Source organism: Panthera uncia, unplaced genomic scaffold (assembly GCF_023721935.1).
Source record: "Panthera uncia isolate 11264 unplaced genomic scaffold, Puncia_PCG_1.0 HiC_scaffold_1320, whole genome shotgun sequence".
Lineage (NCBI taxonomy): Eukaryota > Metazoa > Chordata > Mammalia > Carnivora > Felidae > Panthera > Panthera uncia.
In genome coordinates, this window is record NW_026057943.1 from 51981 (window position 1) to 76197 (window position 24217).

Below are 24217 nucleotides of genomic sequence, written 5' to 3' on the forward strand. Positions count from 1 at the left end.
TAAAATAGCTATTTATTCAGCCTCTTGTCATGCCAAAATGTTTTGTGCATATACCACTATAATTAGCACACCCTCTGAAACAGGCAAAATTGTACATCAAATTATATTTCATGTTACCTGATTATATAAAAATGTAAAGTGAAAATGATTTATCAATTCCTTTTAACGTTACTAGTAAACAATTCAGCAGTAGATATGAGGCACAAAATCTTAGTAAAATATGACAGGAAGAGCAATAATGTAATTCTCACTTAACTTGTCATAATTTGTTATGAATATACAAAGACAAATTTCTAAAATGTTATATTTACTAAGATTCTGGCAATAGCTTTATGTAACAAGACACAGCATACCAGGCCTGCCACTCAACTTGTTTATGGTAAGACTCAGCTTCAATATGAAGCTGTTTGGAAAAAAAAAAAAAAAAATTAGAAGTCTGCTTTTTTCTTTTTACATGCTAAGTATCTTGGCAAGTATGCCATTAAACACAGTATGGAATTTAAGATAGCAAGAATAAGGAGTTAATAAAAGCTAAACACTGCAGCCTAAACAAAATTCATACAAAAATAAAATAACTATCACTGGTTACATAAAATTTTCCTGACTGGTTAAAACTAACAGTATAAAACATGCATTTTATAATCTTTAGCTATCAAGTTCAAAAAGTACCAGTGTCTATTGAAAATGATTCCTCTCCAAAGCCAAAGTGTAGTCAAAATTAATTCAAATGTTATAACACATTCTAATGCTAAAAAACATTCAGTATTATTGAAGTGGAGGTAAATCCCAGAGCTTTTAGGGCTTTGTCGTGCTGCAAAAGGCTGTTACTCTGGTTCACTTAAAGCAGCAAATGACAAGAGTCCAAGGATGTCTAAGGGCAAGACTGCTGTACCAGCTCTGACCTCCCCATGAAGCATGGCTACTGTGTCCACAAAAATAGGATGTGTGAGGATAAAAGGCACGCTATTCTGCTAGCTAAAGAGATAGCAAACCACCCCCCCCCCAACCCTAAAAGCTCCTTCCCCGGGTAAATAAAAGTATATAAGGGGAAAAAATTAAAATACACTTATCTACAGAATAAGGATTTTGAAATATCAATGTAATCCCTATTTCCAAAATGTTAACTCGAGTCATCTGGTCATTTCTAATTACATCTTAATGATATATCCAGATTCGATTTCTGTTGATTTATCATTAGATACTTCAAGTCAAAAATATTAACTTTATCCCCAAATATCTTAACCACTAGCACAACTGCAATGTATTATCTCCCAGAGTTGTTAAGCACTGGAAGAGAAAAGACTGATGTTCAAGCAGCAGGCAACAATTATGGCCCTTTCACACAGAGGCATCCAAGTGGCTACTGAATAGTCCAGTAATAATTCTAAAAACAAGAAAATTCATGCATTTTAGTAATTATGTCATAATTTTCACAGTTGAGATTTCCTTAGACATTGCACTTTCTTTATAAAGGAATCCTGATTTTTCTCAATATTATGGCGAGTCGGGACTTGAACTAGCAGCCTTCTTTTTCTTCTTCTTACTGTGTTTCTTATGCTTCTTTTTCTTTTTTGTTTTTTCCTGTAAAGAGAGTTCCCTGTTAGACATTTCTACAGGAAAATATGCAAGTCTAAAACAACTTTACCATGGTACTTCTAAGCTACTATATAATTATTTCAAACAATCTACACAACCAAGTAAACTATTCGGAACATTTTTGGAAAAGTCTAAATAATTAATATCATGAGGACTAAGAGTGCTTGTTTTCAAAAAGATATGGAAAAATTCTTAAGTCATCAGCACATTAATGTAGTTTCTAAATAAAACTTTCTATAGAAAATAAATTCTATGAATAATCATATCAACTGCTGTATCTCATACTATATAATTTGTAAAGGCGAAGTAATTGTAGTTATTGCAAAGAAGTCCTCATATCACAGCAAAACACAACTGTTTTTATAAATGACAGTTTTTGGAAAAAATATATATTAAATCTGGTACTTTTTGGGTAAACAGGAACATAATTATTAGGTCCTGTCTTCACTGGTAACTATTTTAATTATTAAATTAACAACAACTAACTGGTACAAAATATTGATGTACAGTTGAAAAGTCTACTTAGCTTAGTAACTTTAATTTTTTAAAAAAGCTTTTATGTAAGCTCTATGCCCAGCATGGGGCTTCAACTCACAACCCCAAGATCAAGAGTCATACACTGTACCTGCAGAACCAGCCATGCATTCAGATGCTTACTTTTTAGACAAAAATGCCACTAAAGCCTAGAAAAAGTAGTCAACTCATGACTAGATAAAGACAGCTACAATTTTGTTGAACTCTGACTCTTGTGACTATTTCTGATGTAGAAGAGAAGGCAGAACTCTTAGAAACAGATACTTAGAAAAGTGGTATCAAATGAGAGACTAGTTGTTGCAAAAGAAAATAAAAAGCAAGAAAGGAAAAAAAAAAAAGCAAGAAAGGAGACGTGTAAAGACAGCAAAAGCAAAGCTTCCTATCATTTCTGAATCAATAAGAACTTTCCACAATCCCCCTGCCCCTCTCAAAGGTCTCTACCACTTAGCAGCCTTAAGCTAACTTTCATCATTCTCTTCATGAAAAGATCAAGTGCACAGGGAATTTTACAAAATTCCCTGTATTTGGCCCTTTAACGTTTTGGGTCTAGGTTGCTTTTTCATAAAAGCACAGTTGACTACTCTCTTTTTAAAATACTTTTCTTCGTGGCTTCCACAACACCTCAATCTGCTGCTTTCTTCTACTGCAAAGACCCTTTCACCTCCCGTGCTTGTTCTTATTCCTCTGCTTGACCTTTCAGGACCTCCTTCCTTTTCCACATGCTCTCTCAGTCTCCCATGCTTTAAATAGTACTTACATACCAAATCTTCCTATCTAGTCCTTGCTCTGAACTCAAGACTGTGAGTTCTTCCTGGATACCTAACAAGTGTATCTAAAATTACCATAAAAATGTTAATTTTTCTCTCCAAATTCTCTTAGCTATCTTAGTAAATGGCACCTCTATTAAGGCAAAGAAACTAAGCTGCGGTTGGCTCTACTCTGTCTTAACTCCACTCTCTACATCCAAAGCAGCAAGTAAGCCCTACCATCTAAGTCCAAAAACATAACTCAAATCCATCACACCAGTCCATCCTCACTACTACCACTGTGATACGAACACCATTCCTCACCTCTCTCTACTCCATCTCTGCCACAGTATTTTAAAAATGTAAAGTTGATTTAGGTCACTTCTTTGTTAAAAACACTCAAAATAGCTTCCCAAAGCATTCTGATTAAAACTGAAACACCTGGCTACGTGACATGGCCTCTGCTTACTTCCCAACCTCACTGTATGCAATTCCTCTTCATCTACTAGGTGTAAGCCATGCTTACTCTTTCCATTCTTCAAACAAATCAAGCTCATTCCTACCACAGGTCCTCAGCTCTTCTCTCTGTTTAGGATATTCTTCTTTTGACCTTCACATGGTTGGTTCTTTCTTGTAAATCCTATTTCAGCTTAATTTTACTTCCTCAAAAAGGCTTTCCTTCCCCAAAGTCACTTTCTTACATATCATCCTCTTATCCATCTTGTATTCCATTATAGCAACACTACTAACACCAATAGTGCCTGCATAGAGATGCTTAATAAACATATGCTAGCTGAATGCACGAAAACAGTGTGGTATGCAAGTACAAATTAGAACTATCCTAAATTAACTATTATGTCTTAGTTAATCTGAACCAAAGACCAAAGCAGTTTTCACTCAAATTATATTCCCATTCAGAAAAAAAAGTCTCTTAAATATCGCCTTGGTCATGAAGTACAGTAAATGTTACTTCTGAGTCATATATTCCCAGGTGATTCTTTCTACCAGAAAAAGACCCTCATTTAAGAGTGAGGGAAATTCCGGGAAAGGGAAGCTAACCCTCAAACCTACAAAAGATGCTGTTCTCATTTTTCTTCTACCTCTCCCTAAGAAAATATTTTCAAAGGCAATCACCCATGCTTATACTGAGTGCTCCTAAATTAACGATATGGTCTGCAATTACTCTTTGATAATCTGTTATCTACTTTCCCCAGGTTGGTCTGCTTCTCATTTGAATATCACTTCCATTTTCTTTATTCTCCTCTTCCTTCTTTCTCCTTTTATACTTCTCAATTTGCATAATAGCAGAGCTGGCTTTAGAAACAATCAAAAGAATCATCTTTATTAGTGAATTATTTATGTTGTCACATTATTTATTGCGTCCTGTGCTTAGAGGGTTTTTCTGTTGTTATATAAGGTTTGGCTGATCTGAAAGTAACTTCTATTGAAGATGAGGGAATCACCATACTTAAATCTCATATTTCATATTACAGCTTAAGAAAATCAAAAAAAGTTTGAGTTTTTATTTCTAACAGCACTGAATATGGAATAAAATAAAATGAAATGCTGAATAAAACACTGAAATGGAAACAGGACACGTTTACTACTAGGATACTCTTCCTTTCTCCTAAGCCAATTTAACTTGCTTTAACCCATTAAGTAAAGCTGAATACCACATTTTTCCCAATAAATATTTAGGCCCAGTAAATGAAGTCATGCTTTATAAGGATTCATTTTATCTTAACAAAAAGAACCACACTATTGTCATGTAAAAAATTTAAATGATACTTGCTATTACTTTTTCTCGTTCCTCACTGCTTTTCTTCTTTTTTGCTCGTACCTAAAAAGTTTGAATTTTTGTTGAGAAGACAAATATGTAACTTGCACTCAAGACATTTTTTTAAAATTTATATGTAAAAACCATTTTGACAATCAAATGGCATTTTAAATGCCTTCTTATACCTTAAATCCCTGTTTGCACATCCCAGAAATGCAGATATCATATAAACAAAGGGAAGACTGTATTTTGTTTCATTCATCCAGAGCTTTACTGAGTTTTGGAAAATGCATTGATGACAATGTTACTTTAGAGTTTTTGAAGGGCTTATGTAATGTACGTGCTACAGCTTGGATTTTGTTACGTCTTAAGATTTTATGTATTCTGGTATTATCACACTCAGCATTTATGCACTGAAATAAAATTTAGTAAAATTATACATTAATATTTTCTTATATATTAAAAAAAATATGTTAGGGGATATTAATATAAAATGTGTAGATCAGATCTGTAATACATACATATATGCTGCCAATTTCAATTCAATTCATTTCAATTTCATTTCAGGGGGGTATTACAAAATACTATTACAAAAGGGGAGCAATAGGCCCTATTTTACAAATGAGGAAACAAAATCCAAGAGAAAAACACTTTAAAGATGGTAACTTACAGACCTAAAATTATCTAACAAAATCCAAGATAGGAGTATCAGAGTTGAAAAGGACCATAGTATAGAGACTACCTAATTCTCCTCTCAACCTTATAGATAGGAAAAAAGATCACAGCAACATTTCTGCTCTATCTCATCACTGTTCTACTTCTTAAATAGTAGTAGTTCCAAATAAAAACAAGGGAATGCTAGGTTTCAATACACTACACATCAAACAGCATCTTTCACGTAATCAAAATAGCAGTATAGTAAAAAGTAAATATTAGAAGAATAAAATAAAATAGGGGCGCCTGGGCGGCTGAGTCAGTTGAGTGTCCAACTTCAGCTCAAGTCATGATCTCATGGTTCATGAGTTCAAGCCCCACACTGGGCTCGCTGCTGTCGGTGCGAAGCCTGCTTCAGATCCTCTCTTCCCCTCCCTCTGCCCTCCCCATCTTGTGCTCTCTCAAAAATAAACAAACATTAAAAAATAGCTCAGAATAGATATTTGTAAATACGGTTAATTATAATATTAGCTATATAATTAATTATCTTCTAGGAAATGAAAAACTCGTTCTGAAACAGAACTTCCATTTCTTTTTCATAGCACACTTACTAGAGAAGTGAGTAAATCAAATATTCATGACGTATTTCTTTTAACTAATTTCTTTTATTAAAATCAAGTAACTGAACAATTATTTTTATATTTCAGAGAGAGAGAGAGAGAGAGAGCGAGAGAGAGAGAGAGAGCAAGCATGCACATGATGGGGGGAGAATGGCAGAGGGAGAGAATCTTAAGCAGGTTCCCTGTCAGTGCGGAGTCAGATGTGGGGCTCAATCTCATGACCCTGGGATTGTGACCTGAGCTGAAATCAAGAGGTGGACACTTAACCAACTAGACCACCCAGGCACCCCAAAATCAAATAACATTTTCAAGTGAAGAAAATGGATTTGATCATATACTTACTTCTTCAATGTAATCTGATTCTGATAAGGACTCAGATGATAAAGGTTTATCTTCAGGATACATCTTTCTTTTTTTGCTGAGTCCTTTAATGTCCTATGAAAAATAAATACATGTATGTTGACTCAAAAAGATGTAATGCTATGCCACACAAATTCGCTTCTAAGTTCTATTTAACAATTCCTCCAATTATCACAAAAATTACCTATTTTCATTTTAGAAATGTCTAAAATTGATGACATTCACCAGTATTCAGTCTTTAACCCCAATAAAATAATGCTTTTATTACATAACCCTAAAAGACATAACTACATGTCCTTTTAGATGTAATATCCTCATTTTTTTCCTTTTTTTTAAAAGTTAATTTATTTTTGAGAGAGAACATGAGTGGGGGAAGGACGAGAGAAAGGGAGACAGAGGATCTGAAGCAGGCTCTGCACTGACAGAACAGCCTCTGACATGGGGCTTGAACTCACAACCATGATATCATGACCTGAGCCGAAGTCAGACACTCAATCGACTGAACCACCCAAGCGCCTTTTTTTAAAAAAATATTTGTTAATTTAAGTAATCTCTACACCCAACGTGGAGCTCAAACTCATGGCCCTGAGATCAAAAGACACATGCTCTTCTGACTGAGCCAGGCAGGCACCCCTCTTATTTTAATTATAAATGACAGAATTATAAAAACTCATAAGAAACCATACAGGTGGCATAAGATTTAAGTCCCTTGTATTTGGATTGTTTTGTTTCTACCCAGTGTTGGATCAGAAAAGCCTAGTGCTACACACACACACACACACACACACACACACACACACCAAAGGGTAATCATGATAATTGAAAAAGATCTCTACACAGTATAAATTACTTTAGTATGTTCCCAGTGTTAAATTCATATTAAAAAAATCTTCATCTCTAAGTATTCTTAATGATGAGAAAATGTGTAACTCTGGGGAAGAAGAAAGACTGAAGGAGTTATTAGACACTTAAAAATATACACTCTGAGGAATAAAAAATTTCAAAAACATCTGATGTACAGCAAAATGTTAAGATTTATTAAAGCTTCATAGTGGATATGCAGGTTGTCATTTTATTATTTTCCATATACTCTTCCTGTATGTCTGACTAGTTCGTAACAATAAAAAAACTACAATGGAAAAAATGAGCACTACTGAATCATATAGAAAAAAACCACGAAACTATATAGCATGGACCCAATTTTGAAGATTATTGGACAAAAATAAATCACATAGAAAATAAGCTAACAGTGATGATCTGTGTTATATTACAGGTGATTTAATTTTGTTTCTGCAAACAGCTTATTATTTTGGTAGAAATGATAAATGCTCACTGTAAGAAAATTCACCTGAAGCCCAGTACCAGGCATTAAACATCATGAAGATTTTTGGAAACAGCTCTCTGTGTGTACATTTACTATTTTACATAAATTCTTGTTTAGAACCTGCTCTTCTCACCCAATAGTACCTTTTCATGCAACGACATTGTCATTTATGGCTGCCTTTGACATTCATTGACAGCATATGCCAGAATTTACTTAACCCATCTCTTTTTGGAGGGCAGGCATACATATGGGTTCTTTGCTATTAAAAACAAAGTTGAGGGGCGCCTGGGTGGCTCAGGTCATGATCTCACGGTTTGTGAGTTCAAACCCGCGTCAGGCTCTGTGCTGACAGCTCAGAGCCTGGAGCCTGTTTCAGATTCTGTGTCTCCCTCTCTCTCTGATCCTCCTCTGTTCATGCGGTCTCTCCCTGTCTCAAAATAAATAAATAAATATTAAAAAAAAAATTAAAAAAAAAAAAGTTGAGGGGCACCTGGGGGCACCTTAGGATTCTCTCTTTCTACCTCTCACTCTGACTTTCCCCTGCTTGTGCTCTCTCTCTCTCTCTCCAAATAAACAAACAAAATAAATAAACTTTAATAAATAAATAAGTAATAAAAACAAACTTGAGGGGCACCTGGATGGCTCAGTCAGTTAAGCATCCGACCCTTGGTTTCGGCTCAGGTCATGATCTCATGGTTCGTGGGATCGAGCCCCGCATTGAGCCCTGCGCTGACAGCATGGAGCCCGCCTGGGATTCTCTCTCTCTCCCTCCCTCGCACTTCCTCGCTCTCTATTTCAAAATAAATAAATAAACTTAAAAAATAACAAAAACAAAGTTGAAATACAGTAAAGGGTGCGTGAGTACAAAATCTTTACCTAATAACAATGTTTAAATGAAAGACCAAAGTAGCCTTCACCCAAATGATTTGCTCATTCTCCCACCACCACCCCTCAATCATTTATTTCACTCATTTATGAATCACACTTTACCAAGAAGCCTCCTTATCGGGCTCTTTTATCAATCATATTAATCTCAGATAATTGGAATACAGTCGTATTTTAAGAAATGCCTAAACATGAATTTTACCACTTTTTCTGTGTATATAAGGTATTTGTTTCTGCCTTTGCTTCCACAGCAAATATAAAGTATCATTTTTTAATTACGAAGTTTTAAATTATGTATTCCTAGTTTTTACTAAGTTTGTTCATTATATTTAAACTTTGTTCATGGTTTACTTTTTTGTGATCTTTGTCATTCAGAATTAGAATTATCTGGTCAAAAGTTTTGAGTTTTGAGTCATGGGCCTTCTCCACCCCAATACCATATTCTCCATGGTCTTTCTCCAGTTATACTTTCAGACTTAAAACAGACATATTTGGGATTTATCTGGCCTTAAGGAGTGCCCAGCTTTATATTTTCCAAACGGACAATCATTTTGTCCCAAGAAAAGCCACTTGTATCATATATTAAGTTCCACAAATACTTACAAAGTTTTACTTGGGCTCCAGACTGTTCCCTCCTCCCCCAACTGTTAGTTCCATTTTATCCACTGTTTTTTGTTGTTGTTGTTGTTGTTTTCTATTCCTGTACCATACCACACTATTTTTTAACCAAAGCATTAATGTCTAATAGGATAGCTCATACCCAGGAAAATTTACTGAATCTTCATCTTCATGTGCTTCTCTGAATAGATTTGCATATTTTCTTCAAGTAAGTTCTGATCAATTTTTTAAAAATTTCCTATATAGTCTTGTTACTATTAGAAACAGAATATTCCTTCTATTATTAGGTATCATATTCCATTTTTGTAACAATTTAAAAACGAGCTGAAAACAATGACTGATATATGACTTGAAATCACACCCTTTTTTATAACACTATGCTAACTATACTGGAATTAAAATGAAAACTCTAAAAACAAAGAATATTGCCTAAGGGAAAAAATTACACCCTTTTTATGATTATAACAGTCACTCTAAACAATATTAAGAGAAGCCATGGACCCCAAAATGTTCATCATGTATATGAAAAATGAGTAATATCTAAAATATGAAACTCCTATGAGTCATAAAAACAAAAAACCAACAGAAAAGTAGGCAAAGACTATGAATAGGCAATTCACAGAAAATGGTATCTGAATGGCTAATAAGCAAATGAAGAGGCTAAACCATCTTCACATATTAAATTGGCAAAAAGAAATTTCATAGTGTTGACCATCACGTATGTGGAACAAGGGTACGGTCAATACATTACTAGCAGGACACAAATTAATGAGCATTTGGGTGGGCAAAATTTAGACAAGTTAAATGTATGAACATCTTTGAACCTAGAAATTATAGTCCCAGGTATATCTTATTTATTTCCTTTTTCCCCAGGTGTGTCTTAGAAAAGTAATGATAACTTGTGGAAAAGGAAAAATGGATAAGAAATAGTCACTGCAGCACTGTTTGCATTACTGAAAAATGAAAACAGCTAGATGTCCCAAAAACAGAAGAATAGAGAAACAAGAGCGCCTGAATCGCTCAGCTGGTTGAGTGTCCGACTCTTGATTTCGGCTCAGGCCATGATCCCAGGGGGTCATGAGATCAAGCCCTGAATCAGGCTCTGCACTGAGCATGGAGCCTGGCTTGAGTTTCTTTCTCCTTCTGTCCCTCTCCCCTGCTCATGCTCTCTAAAACATAAAAATAATTTAAAAAAGGAATGGAGAAATAAATTATGGCACATTAATATAACAGAATACTATAAGCAAAAGGACTTGAGGGCATCAACAAGGATAAATGTCCACAGCAATGCTGAATGAAAAAAGTAGGTGCCAGAAGGAAACATGATACCATTTTGAAAATGCAAAATATCTAATGCTATTTAAGAACATATACTTATGCAATAAAAGTGTATAAATGTGGATGGGAAAAATTCACATTAATTTCAGAAACAGCTGCCTCTAAGGAAGGAGAGGGTGTCTTGTACTTTTTCTTTTTTTTAATGTTTATTTATTTGTGAGAGACAGACAAGAGTGTGAGTGGGGGAGGGGCAGAGAGAGAGGGAGACACAGAATCTGAAGCAGGCTCCAGGCTCTGAGCTGTCAGCACAGAGCCTGACGCGGGGCTCGAACTCACAAACCGTGAGATCATGACCTGAGCCGAAGTCAGACGCTCAACTGACTGAGCCACCAAGGCACCCTGTACTTTTTCTTTAATAAAACCAGACCTGAAGCAACTATGACAAAATGTAAATCATTTGCCAACTCCAGCTGATATGTATATGGGTATTTGTTTATTGTATTATTTGTCTTTTACTCTGTAAAAACACATTATTACTCTGTACCTTATACTGAAGTACAAAATCACAATGCAGTTGTTTTAGTATTTCATGTTTGTATACTACCAGTTTTTAGTTTCACACGTGTATTTAAAAAAATTTTTTTAATGTTTATTCATTTTTGAGACAGGGAGAAACAGATGGTAAGTCGGGGAGGGGCAGAGAGAGGGAGACACAGAATCCCAATCAGACTCCAGGCTCTGAGCTGTCAGCACAGAGCCCGACATAGGGCTTGAACCTATGAACCATGAGATCATGACCTGAGCCGGTCACTTAACTGACTGAGCCACCCAGGCGCCCCTAACACATATATCTTTTTAAATATGAAAGGTACTACTTATTCTATAATGATTTAGAAAATCAGGAATTAATGTCGAATTACATCATATCCCTTTGGCAATTACGGTTTCTTTCATTTGGGCAGTTACTACAATATGGCAAATTGTATTAATAAAGTTCTTATCTTTGAATTCTTCAAATTAACCCATTTTGATCATGATGGCTTTTTTTTAGTGTCTAAATGGGTTTTTTTATTTGCAAATTGATATTAAAACCATTACTAAGTATATATCCAAGATCAGTAAAAATATATGTCCACACAGAAACTTGTACATACATGTTTACAACAGCATAAGGTAGAAACAACTTAAATATCAACAGACAAATGGATAAACAAATTGTGGCATACACACACAGTGGAATATTAATCATCCATAAAAAGGAATGAAGTATTGATACATGCTACCACTTGGGATGAACCTTGAAAACCTTACACTAAGTGAAAGAAGCCAGACACAAAAAGCAATACATTGTGTGACTGCTTTTAAATGATATACTCAGAGGGGAAGGGACCTGGACCTGTCCTGAGTCTATGTCATCCTCTGTGATCCACAGAGTGTCCCTGTCAAGATCTAGCCCTGGAAGTTATAAGAGAATTGTTCTTCAACCTGCCCCGGTAAAGTTAAGCTTCACTTGACTTCACTACAAGCTACCAGCTGTAGCCCCAGTGACCAGCACAGCTGGCAGGGGTTTGGCACACCCAGCCCTTGGTGCTGCCTGAAAGCTTCTGTTGAAGCTCTTCCATGTGGAACTGAAATCACCTACTTGCTGAGTGGTTCTCACTAAAAAATCAGGCCTAAGCTAAACAGTCTACAAAAGAATATCAGTGTTTTACTCCAAAAAATGTAGGAGAAGAAGCAGTGTTTGAGGGTTTAATGCTAAGTTTTACCTGTCCTTAAATCTGTAGAATATGCTATGTTAATGCTACCTTATATTTGTATCAGAGTTAACAAAAAGTAACTGGCTTTCCAAAGTGTAATACTATTGAATTTGTAAACAAACAGAAAACAAATACAAAGGATAATTTGTCTTATACATTCAATTCGTAAATAGCAAGGACTGTTTTAATTCTAATAAATTCCATTTATTTTAATGTAAATACAAGTGATACACTTATTAAAGTTCCTACTTTTTTTAAAAAAGATTTTATTTTTAAGTAATCTCTACACCCAACATGGAGCTCAAGCCTACAACCCCAAGATCAAGAGTCACATGCTCTACTAACTGAGCCAGCCAGGTGTCCATGAAGTTCCACTTTTGATTCAACAAAACAAAACAAAACAAAACAAAACACAAAACAGAATAGAACAAAGATATATCCAGAATATATAAATCTAGAGATGGAAAGCAGAACAGAAGTTACTAGGGGAAGGGGGAAAGGGAGAATGGTAATTAGTTAATGAGTATGGGTTGTTTTTGAGGGGGTAATGAAAACGTTTTTAAACTACAGAGGTGGTCATTGCACAACACTGTATATACACAATATTCCTCCAAATTGTAATTTTACAATGTTTAATAGCATATTATGTGAATTACACCCCAATTTAAAAAATATGTTTAAAAAGACTGAATAAAATATAATGACACTGATCTGTAGTTTTCTTTCATTAGTAACTGCTTCCTTTAGGTTTTTATTACTAAGAACCAGAAAAAGATTTTTAATTGTACATCAGAAACACAGGAATAAACTTGCATTATTTATAGTTAAGTATAAATAAAAATAAAATATCCATAGTAGTAAAAAGATTTTTCAAAACTTATCTACGATGTATTCAATTTGAAACAGAACTCCAGGTTCTGTAATTAAAAAGTCTTTTTTTTTAACTTTTTAAAAAAAGTTTATGTATTTATTTTGAGAGAAAAAGAGACAGAATGTGAGCAGGGGAGAGGCGGGGGAGGGAGGAAGAGTGGGAGAGAGTGATGGAGGGAGGGAGGGAGAGGGAGGGAGAGGGAGGGAGAGGGAGAGAGACATGCAGCACACATGTGCGCGCCAGAGAATCCCAAGCAGGCTCCACGCTGTTAGTGCAAAGCTAGCTTCCAATCCTGTCTTCCTCTCTCTCTCTGCCCCTCCCCCGCTCACACTCTGCCTTTCTCAAAATATAAACATTTAAAAAATAAATAAAATAAAATGACTTGAAGAAACAAAGGAAATATTTAATCTCCATCATTTTGAATTTTTAATCTGAGATAATAATCTGTACAAACTCAAACTCTGCAGGAATACTTTTGTGATCTTTTAACCTTCAATTATGAATTCAATAAATGATTTCCTTAAATCAGCGAGAAATGCTATAAAAACAAAATAAATAAATCTCTTTAAGTTAAAAGGGAGAACATATTGTCAATTTTTTGAAGTAAATGAAGTATTGTATGACAGACTAAAGGCAATGTAAAATTATAATTACCTTGTCTTTCTCAGTTGCATCCTTTGACTTCTTTTTCTTTTTTAAACTATCCTAAACACACAAACATATATATATATATCAATTTTAAATTTAAAAGATACAGCATAATAGTATAAGGACAAAAATACCAAAACAGTGATTTGCTCTATGATTCACTCAATTTATTATATAAACTGGAAAAAGTTTACTTCAACACCAGAATTTTATTCTGAAAATGTAGGAGGAACGTTATGTTGTGTATATATGTGCCTGTAAGGAAATGGGCATTCTTCATTTATCTAGCTACATATCAAATCTAGGTATACCTCAAATGACAGATTATCTATAATAACCACCTAGTTTATTTAAAAAATAAGACTTAATGCCATCTGCCTATTTTTGCCCGTGGTGGTCATATGCATGGGAGTTCTAATTCACACTGAGTGTGGACGTCCACCAATCTCATTTTCCTACTCTCCTCGTAAGGAGGAGAGGCTAGAATTTCTTTCTTTTGATTGTTTCAGTTCTAGCCATTAACCTCCCTGAGCCTTCCTTATCCAAAAAGTGGATGAGGATTGAGTTAAAATGTCAAGTGCTTAGAACTATGCCTAACACAGAGGAGGCACTTGGACAAATATTAGCTATCATTATCATGAGACTAAGTCTTCAGTCTTAAAAGACAAAAAGAAAACCAGTGTTTACTGAATACTTTCTGGATGCCAGGAATTTTGTCAAAAGAAATGACACTAGGACTAGTAGAGATCTGCCACAAAACCAGACAGTTGCTTTGTTTTTCTGAGACCCTAGGTTAGTGTTTGTCAAATTGTGGTCCGAGGACACCCCTATATCAGAATCATAGAGAACATCTATTAAAAATGTAGACTTCTGAGCCTAATCAGATTTACTGAATCATACTCTCTGGCGATGAGGCCCAGGAATCTACACTTTTATTACAACTTGCATGTATTCCTTATTATCACAAATGTCTGAGAGCCAATGCCAATTATGTTTCACAATTCTGGACAGTACAGAGCAGATTTAGGAATAGGATACTGGACCAGATAGTACAGTATGTTTTTTTCTCTAAACTCTGACTTCTTTATGAAAATGGAAAAAATAGTATCTGTCACATTTATCATAAAGCTATCATGGAAATGTTGAGAGATGGAGACATGTGGAAGTACTTAGAGAACAACTGAAAACCATATGTAAGATATTAAGTATATCAATTAAATGGCACAGACCATCAAAGTACAAAAAAAATAGTATCTCATTTCCAAACTGAGAGCAATTTAAGATAGGATGACTTAAAAGAAGCTAATTAAATGTGGTTTGCTATCCAAAATGCTGCTAATTTAAGTAATTTTACCTTACTGTCCGATTCAGTTTCTGACATGGAGCTTTCAGAAGATTTATGTGAACGATTCTTCTTTTTCTTTTTTCTTTTTCCTTGTTTTTTATCCTATATAAAACATTTTTACAAACATTTGCTTTGTTTCAAAAATATAATTGATGCATTTTATTAACATAAAAACTTTATCCATGAAAGAACCAAGTTGTAAATACATGTTTTACTTAACAGTATTTTTAAAGTAAACTTTATGCCCAATGTGGGGCTTGAGCTCCTGAGCCTGAGATCAAGAGTCACATACTCTACCGAATGAGCCAACCAAGCACCCCCTTAATAATTGTGTAAAGTATAACCTATACTAACCTTCCTGTTTTATAAAAAAAAGTCAAGTAATTTGAGTCACACGTACCCTCTAGCTTCTAGTCAGATAGCATTTTAGATTTTTAAACTGTATTTCTTCTCTGATATTTTTAAGTGAATAAGATAAATTTAGGAATATAAAAAAATATGTTAATATTTAAGTATCTAGCTGTTCATTCCTGTCAGTGCTCTCGGTTATGGATAATTAACCAAAACCTGCAAGTCAACATTTCTAAAATATTACATAATGGATTTCCTCTTGTCATTAAATAAATTAGAGATTATTATTTCATGAGCCATCACAGGCAAACCTTACCTCATCTTCAGAATCCGAAGAACTGCTGGAAGAATCAGAGCTTGATGAAGAAGAAGATGAATACTTGACCAAGCACAAAACAATTAAAGCTTGTGAGATGCAGGAATTTTTTTATTACTAAGTCTTTCAAATACTTAACAAAATCAATCTAGTGGCTGAGAAACAGATGCTGTATTATTCTGAAGACTTAAACATTAAAAAGTGAAATGTCACACGCCCTTACACACACACACACACACACACACACACACACACACACACGAAAAAGGCTCAACAAAGTAACAGATATGGCAATGGTAGTCAATTTTCCCCTTTCCCTCCCTGATAGCAACAGAGGAGTTACTACTAGGTTATAAGGCAGGTGGTGCCTTTCTTTATATTGCTAATAGAACAAAATCACCCATATCTACCAAAGGACCTCCAGGCTCCTTGACTCATCTACAGTCAGCATACAGGTTGTATAAATTATCTTACTTTTCTTGTAAGCTCTTAATCGTAACATTTAGAAAAATGGAAAACTTTTGCTCACCCTACCAGATTTCTTCTTTTCTTTTTTCTTTCTCTAAAAACAAACAAATAAAAGTACAAATCTAAATAAGCTGATATGAGTTTTTAATATTATACTGATACTAGTACACCCAACTGTGATATTAAAAACAACATTAAACTCTTACCTGCTTTTTTTTGGATGAGCTCTCACTTCCACTTAATAATTTCTCCCTGTGTTTTTCTAGTTCTTTCTTCCAGTTCTGCAAAAAGGTTATGAACAACATCAAAGGCTATCTATCCCCTTCTAACACACCTGATATAGACAGCTACTACTTCCTTCCCTCTATCCTCTATTACCTCTCACCATCTCAGCCTCTAAGAACAGGGAAAAGGTATTCCAGGTGCCAGAACCCTGTCACCAAAGAATCCTCTAAAAGCTCTTTATTAAGGGGGATATTAAAGAGTGGGAGCTCTCCAGTGCATATTGAGAAGAGGAGTAGGTATTATCACTGAGGCTGACAACTTTTTTCTTTTTTACAAAAAAAAAAAAAAAAGAGTTAGATTCTCTCTCCAGACAGTAAAAACTGAATTAATCTATATTGTACCTGAAATACTACATACATGTTTGTGACCAAAACAGGCAAACATCATGGAAAACTCAGAGCAATATGGGGCCATGGGGGCAGGGGAAGATAAAGGGAAGAACCCAGATGACCTAAATTACTGTAAGATGATTTTCCACTTTTTAACTTTTTGCTCTTTTTATTTTAAAGAAATCGTGCATTTATATACAAACCTGTATTCAATGTACAGGGCGCCCTTAAACCTAAAAACCATGCCCGACCCCTGATTTGTTAAAAAATTATTTCATATTTCTTTTTCTGTTTTTAATGTTTTATTTTATTTTTGACAGAGAGAGACAGAGCATGAGCGGGGGGAGGGGCAGAGAGAGAGGGAGACACAGAATCCGAAGCAGGCTCCAGGCTCTGAGCTGTCAGCACAGAGCCCGATGCGGGGCTCGAACTCACAGACCATGAGATCATGACCTGAGCCGAAGTCGGACGCTCAACTGACTGAGCCACCCAGGCGCCCCAATGTCATATTTCTTTTAAGAAAACATATGTGTCTATTTTTTCAAACAGGTACTATTTACAAACCTCATTCATTTTTTCTTCAAATTCAGCCAATGCCTTGGAGCCTTTCTTTTTCTTCTCTAGTTGTTCTTTCACTTCTTCCCTTAATAAAATAGACACATAAGTTTTCAAGCAATTCAAATTAGAGATGAATACTTACAAACAAAACCAAAATTTCGTAAATAAAAAAATATTAGTATCCTAATAAACTTCCATTCCAGTGTTGACACATTTTAAAGCTCTTTGTTCATAGCCTTATAAGTCAATTATCATTAACACAGTCTTTCAAATAACACTGATTATTCCTTTCCCAAACATGGATTACAAGAGCTAATACACCAAACATTTGAGCACTGTTTTCAATACATTTTCCTTTAATCCTTACAACAATCCTGTGAGAAAACACAGTATTATTACACCAATTTTACAGATACGAAGCAAAGCTTGAGGCAGGTAAGAAATCTGCCTAGGGTCCCAAAGCTGATAGTTTCAGTGTTAGGGAGAGCTAAGGTCTATTTAAACTACTAAATTTTATTATTAAACATCTATTTTACAATGCACCTCTCATACTGCACAGAAGAGTTGGTACAACATGCCTGATTGCTAATTCTCAGAATGGCCTGCTTACAAGTTTGGCCCTGGCTGGCATCTGGGAACTTGGATTTTGAAGGCTCCTTACCATTCCGTTAAGAGTGGCTCACTGTGCCTATCTGTACAAATACTACTGCTTAGGCTGAACCTATACTTCAGGGAGTCTGGGATTCTGGGATCTGATAGGGAGAGGCTGACTAGTCCCCAGTAAAAACACTGGGCACACTGAGTCTCTAATGAACTCCCCTGGTTGGCAACATCTCATGTATGTTAACACAACTCATTGCTGTGGGGGTTAAGCACATTCCATGTGACTATATAGGAAGAAGCCTTGGAAGCCTGAGCCCAATCTCCCCTGGACTTCACCCCATGCAACTTTTCTCTTTGCTGATTGTGGCTGGTACTCTTTCAGTGTAATAAGTCTTACCCAAGAGTACAACTATCTGGGAGTCCTTCTAGCAAATTACACAACTGAAGGGCTATCTTGGGGGACTCCGATACACACATAATATACTTTCTCGAGCACTTCCCCTTAAAGTTCATTTCTTCTCACCAATTTTGAAGGTAAAATGTATTTTGTTTTGGGATAATTTTCTGGTATGCTGCAACAGTCAACAACAGCATTCATGAAAACTCTAAGAGGCAGACATGGCTTACTTTCTATTTAACTCAAAGGAAGAGTCCTTGTTACATATAAGCACAACTTTCAACCATAGTTATCCAGCTTTTAGGGGCACTTACAAGCATTATGAAGCTAACAACTCTGAAACTTGTCATAAGTTATCTCAGGAGCCTGATATTTAATAATAAGACGTACTAAAAAAAAAGTAAGGCCAGTGCTGTGATGCTTTATTTACAAATAATCAGAGTTACTCAATGAGGGCAAATAAAAACCCAAAAAACAATTTAAAACAAAAATTTTTTAAATGGGAAATTCAACTTATTGAAAAGCCATCAGGTAAGAATAGAAACATGGCTTAACATTATCCTTCCTAACACCTACTTACACTTCAATGAAGGGCGAGATTAGTCAAACCTACCATTTTAAATAGCTTAAAACTGCAAGCTTAAGGTCTCTTTTAGGGGATAGAGAAGAGATTGATATGAAAGGTTAACTGCTAGCTCTTTAGCTACACAGGGTGGTGGCTTCTCAAATATTTGTTCTATGCTCATGCATGATGCGTGTATTTCATACATTGAAAAGAAAGCACCAATGAATATCACTTCAAAAAATTATGTATCTGACAACTGCTTTGCAATCAATTAAAACTGTAACAGTAACCTTTAAAAAATCTATGAAAATCTTATAAATGGTTAAATTGTTACACATATACCAGGTAGGCCTTGGTCGATTCAGATAATCTTGGATTGTTGGCCCTGAAGACTGGATTGGACCCCTGGATCTGGCCATTGCTATTGGGTTCATATAGGCCTTGAGGAAAGAACAAAAATTAACTCAATTAAAAAAAAAAAAATCAAAAATGCAAATGTTCACTTACTCACCAAGCAATTTTTATTATAAATGCATACTATGTCCAACTAAGCATGTATAATCTAACCAGAGTTTTCATTACAAAAAAAATTAATACTCTATTAAGTCTCAGAAGTTCAGGAGATGAATCATATCACTATTACATAGAAAAAAAATTTTTTGTACCAGAGATTTAAAATTAAAAAAAAATTTTTTTAATGCTTATTTATTTCTGAAAGAGAGGGAGAGAGAGAGAGGGAGACACAGTGCGAAAGGGGGAGGGTCAGAGAGAGAGGGAGACAGAGAATCTGAAGCAGGCTCTAGGCTCTGAGCTGTCAGCACAGAGCCTAATGCGGGACTCGAACTCACAAACGCGAGATCATGACAGGAGCTGAAGTCAGACACTTAAGTGACTGAGCCACCCAGGTGTCACCCCACCTTTTTTTTTTTTTTTTAACTTTTTTAACGTTTATTTATTTTTTTGAGACAGGGTGAGACAGAGCATGAACGGAGGGAGGGTCAGAGAGAGAGAGAGACACAGAATTTGAAGCAGGCTCCAGGCTCTGAGCTGTCAGCACAGAGCCTGACGTGGGGCTCGAACTCACAGAACTCACAGACCGTGAGATCATGACCTGAGCTGAAGTCGGATGCTTAACCAACTGAGCCACCCAGGCGCCCCCCCACCTTTTTTTTTAAACTAGAGATTTAATAAAAATAATAATGATACCTCTTTCTTACTGTAAGATAATTTTATGTTTTCTCCTAAAGCCCAATAACCCCATGAGATGGTAACACTATGCTTACTGGCAAATTAAGAAACTTGGTTGCAAAATAATTAAAGATCTAACTTTATTTTTTTTTTAAGTGGTGTATTTATTTTTGAGAGAGGAGAGACGGAGCGGGGGAGGGGCAGAGAGTGAGAGTGGGGGAGGGGCAGAGAGAGGGGGGAAGGAATAGAGACTACCAAGTAGGCTCCATGCCCAGTGGGGAGCCTGATGTGGGGCTCCATCCCAGGAGAGCGAGATCATGACCTGAGTGGATATCAAGAGTCAGATGCTTAACCAACTGAGTCACCCAGGTGTCCCAAAGATCGAACTTTAAATTCATCACTTATTCTACTATATCTTTTATCTCAGGAAATAAATACTATGCCATACTGATGGCAATTTTACTTGCCAATTGTTAACGTCAAATATTAAATTATGGACAACAAAAGAAAAAAAAACAGCAGGACTTCACCAACATTAAAATATCTGTTTATTGGGGTGCCTGGGTGGCCAGTCGGTTAAGCATCTGACTTTGGTTCAGGTCACGATCTCACAGTTTGTGAGTTGGAGCCCTGCACCGGCCTCTGTACTGACAGCTCAGAGCCTGGAGCCTGCTTCAGATTCTGTGTCTCCCTCTCTCTCTGCCCCTCCTTTGCTTCTGCTCTTGCTTTCTCTCTCAAAATAAATAAACTTAAAAAAAAAAAAATCTGTGTATCAAAGAACACTATCAAGAATGAAAAGACAATCCACAGAATGGGAGAAAGTATTTGCAACTCACAGATCTGACAAGGAATTAATATCCAGAATGCCTAAAGAAATCATACAACAGCAAAAAACTCTAACAACCCAATTAAAAAATGTACAAAGGACTTATATAAACATTTCTCTAAAGAAGATATTCAAATGTCCAATAGCACATGAAGAGATGTTCAACTCCCTAGTCACTGTCCCAACCAATGACACTGACAATCCATTAATGCAAATCACGATGCAAATGCAAAGAAAATGCAAATCAAGATGCATCAATGCAAGATGCCACCTTGCATAAGAATGAAATTCTTAAACATGCTACAATATGGATGAACCGTGGAAACATGCTAAGTGAAATAATCCAGATATAAAAGGCCAAATACTGTATGATTCAACTTATATGAGGTATCTAGAATAAACAAATTATGGATAGAGATAGAAAGTAAAAAGGTTTCCAGGGGCTGGAGGGGAACAAATGACTGAGAATTACTCTTTAACGGGTACAAAGTTTCTTATCTGGGATGCTGAAAAAGTTCTGGAGGGGGCAACTGGGTGGCTCAGTCAGTTGATCATCTGGGTCAAATTTCGGCTCAGGTCATGCATGACCTCATGGTTCATAGGTTTGAACCCTGAGTCAGGCTCTGTTCTGACAGCATGGGACCTGCTTGGGAGTCTCTCTGCCCCTTTCCCCCCCACACACATGTGTGCCCTCTCTCTCTAATAAACTTTAAAAAAAATAGTTCTGGAAATGGACAGTGGTAACACTTGTACAACATTGTGAATATATTAATGCCACTGACAAACACTTAAAAATGGCTAAGACAATGAACTTTATGTTATGTTTATTTTTACACAATAAGGAACTCTACAAAAATCAAATTCTGCTGTCTATACTGAACTTACTATGACAGAAAAACACATTTTTAGATACTTAAAAAAAAAAAACATATCCAGACAAAATAAAGCAGGTTTCTTTATTAATGACACTATCTAGCAAAGAGATACTGTTTTATTAAAATTAACTGTCCAACATATATAAAATTTGGTCTTTAAATTAGTGTCAACTCCTTGATCCTCATATTTGGTTTTCCAAATTTAATCCAAGTCAACAATCATTTATAAAAACTCTTCCACTGTTTAAACAAAAAGAATTCTGGTCAAAAATGACTATTATCAACATTGATTTTAAGGCCTTAAACTTAAGACCTAATATTCCAAAAGAAGTGAAAGAATGTATTTGTTGCATTTTATTTAACAAAAACCCTTGAAAATAACCAACATTTCCCACCCTCAAAACAAGTATGAGTTATATTATTTCCAGATTTCTCTGGCAGATCAAACAACATAAAACTACTATAAACAGTACAAACTGAGAACTAGTCCCATTCAACCGGATACTGCCTAATTAATTACGTGGGATGAAAAAATCCATTAACATAATTTTCTTCCATGCAGGAATTAATGCTAGAACTCCTAATGTCAGGCATGTTTACAGAGTCAGGGCTAGATGTGAATATCAAATCCAACTCAAGAGAGAGGCATATAGTGACATTCTTTACATCAACTGTTATGTCTTTGAGTATTTCAATCAACTGCCTCTGCTGAGAATTTCACTCAGTTCATGTAGTTCATGTGGAAATATGACAACCAATGGAAGCTGCAATAGAGGAACTGTGGCCCAAATAATGACACTGACAATCCTAATAACCAGAAGCAAATATATGTGCAAAGCTAAGTTCATCATTTTTAAAACAGGAGATATCTATCACCTTCCCATTTCTTTGGTCCTATGTCATAATTTTAGTAGCACTTACCAGTAAAATATCTTAAGTTTAAAACTGTAAAAACTGTTTATTTCCAAAGAATGCAAATATATACAAGGATGTTCAAAACTAAATTACTAAAATAGGGAAAACTGAAAACACCCAAAGAGCCATCAAATTGAGATTCATTAATTATATATTAAAATATACCTTCAAAATGAAATACTATGTAGCCATAAAAAGAGAGATCTATAGTTTCTGATATGGAAAGATGTCTGAGATTTCCTAAATGTGAAGCAAAAGCAGGTTGCCAAAATATAAGATGCCATTTTAATGAACAACTATAGATTTTTAAAAAATCTAGATGCATTAGGGGGCCTGGGTGGCTCAGTCAGTTTAAGCATCCGACTTCAGCCAAAGTCATCATCTTGGGGTTCGTGAGTTCGAGCCCTGTGTCAGGCTCCGTGCTGACAGCTCAGACTCTGGAGCCTGCTTCAGATTCTACATCTGCCTCTCTCTACCCTTCCCCTGCTCATGCTCTGTCTCTCTATACCAAAAAAATGAATAAAACATACCCTGGAAAAAAATTTTTTTTTTAATTTTTTTTTTTTAACGTTTATTTATTTTTGGGACAGAGAGAGACAGAGCATGAACGGGGGAGGGGCAGAGAGAGAGGGAGACACAGAATCGGAAGCAGGCTCCAGGCTCTGAGCCATCAGCCCAGAGCCTGACGCGGGGCTCGAACTCACAGACCGCGAGATCGTGACCTGAGCTGAAGTCGGACGCTTAACCGACGGAGCCACCCAGGCGCCCCAATGGAAAAATTTTTTAAAAATAACAATTCATTACCTTTATAAATGAAAAAAATCAAAAAAACTACACACAAACATTATCATAATAATAAAGGTAAACAAAATGAGAAAAATTCACTCACAATACTGCCACTCCAATTCCAAGAGCTGAACTGTTTTCAAGTAAAAATTCACAAACAGTACAGTGACAACTTATCACTTTAATTAAAAAAAATTGGGGGGCGCTTGACCAGTTCAGTCAGTAGAGCATGTGACTCTTAATCTCAAGGTCATGAGTTCAAGCCCCACTTTAGGCATACGGCCTACTTAAAAAAAAATTGTAACACATTCACCATGTTTTATAGTCTTCAAATATACTCGCATGTATCTTAAAAGTACATTAACATTTTTTTGTTATGTCTACTGTGAAATTGCTTCCCTCAAGTACATACAGTCTGTCTTACGGTTTACTTTTCAGAGGAAAATTAAATAGTAAAGTAGTATATTCACATCCTAAGACTATTAATCACAGACAACTTATGATACAATTACAAGAGCTATCATTGTCTATGTAATAGGCTTAACATAAGCTTTTGATTATAAACACTATCCTTAGTTCGCTTAAGTACACTCCAAATATCTCAATTATTTATTTCAACTATAACAGTAATATTTATTTTATTTTTTTTTTTAATTTTTTTTTTCAACGTTTTTTATTTATTTTTGGGACAGAGAGAGACAGAGCATGAACGGGGGAGGGGCAGAGAGAGAGGGAGACACAG

At 35.6% G+C, this 24217-nt stretch overlaps 1 protein-coding gene across 5 annotated transcripts in view; it reads right to left on the reverse strand.

Annotated features, from left to right (window-relative positions):
- Window positions 1-85: 85 nt before the first annotated feature.
- The window catches only part of LOC125916922 (protein FAM133B), a 30048-nt gene continuing 5916 nt past the window's right edge, over window positions 86-24217 (reverse strand). For 2 of the 5 annotated variants that reach the window (XM_049623170.1, XM_049623172.1), the window contains exons 2-11: window positions 19228-19325; window positions 17327-17405; window positions 16355-16429; window positions 16210-16242; window positions 15681-15743; window positions 15023-15115; window positions 13675-13725; window positions 6270-6362; window positions 4669-4716; window positions 86-1581 (exon numbers count right to left, since the gene is read on the reverse strand). In XM_049623170.1, coding sequence (XP_049479127.1) covers window positions 1495-1581; window positions 4669-4716; window positions 6270-6362; window positions 13675-13725; window positions 15023-15115; window positions 15681-15743; window positions 16210-16242; window positions 16355-16429; window positions 17327-17405; window positions 19228-19325 — 720 coding nt within the window. In that variant the 3' untranslated portion in view covers window positions 86-1494. The remainder of the gene's footprint in view (window positions 1582-4668; window positions 4717-6269; window positions 6363-13674; window positions 13726-15022; window positions 15116-15680; window positions 15744-16209; window positions 16243-16354; window positions 16430-17326; window positions 17406-19227; window positions 19326-24217) is intronic. The other 3 variants (XM_049623171.1, XM_049623174.1, XM_049623173.1) reach the window with 3 other exon arrangements.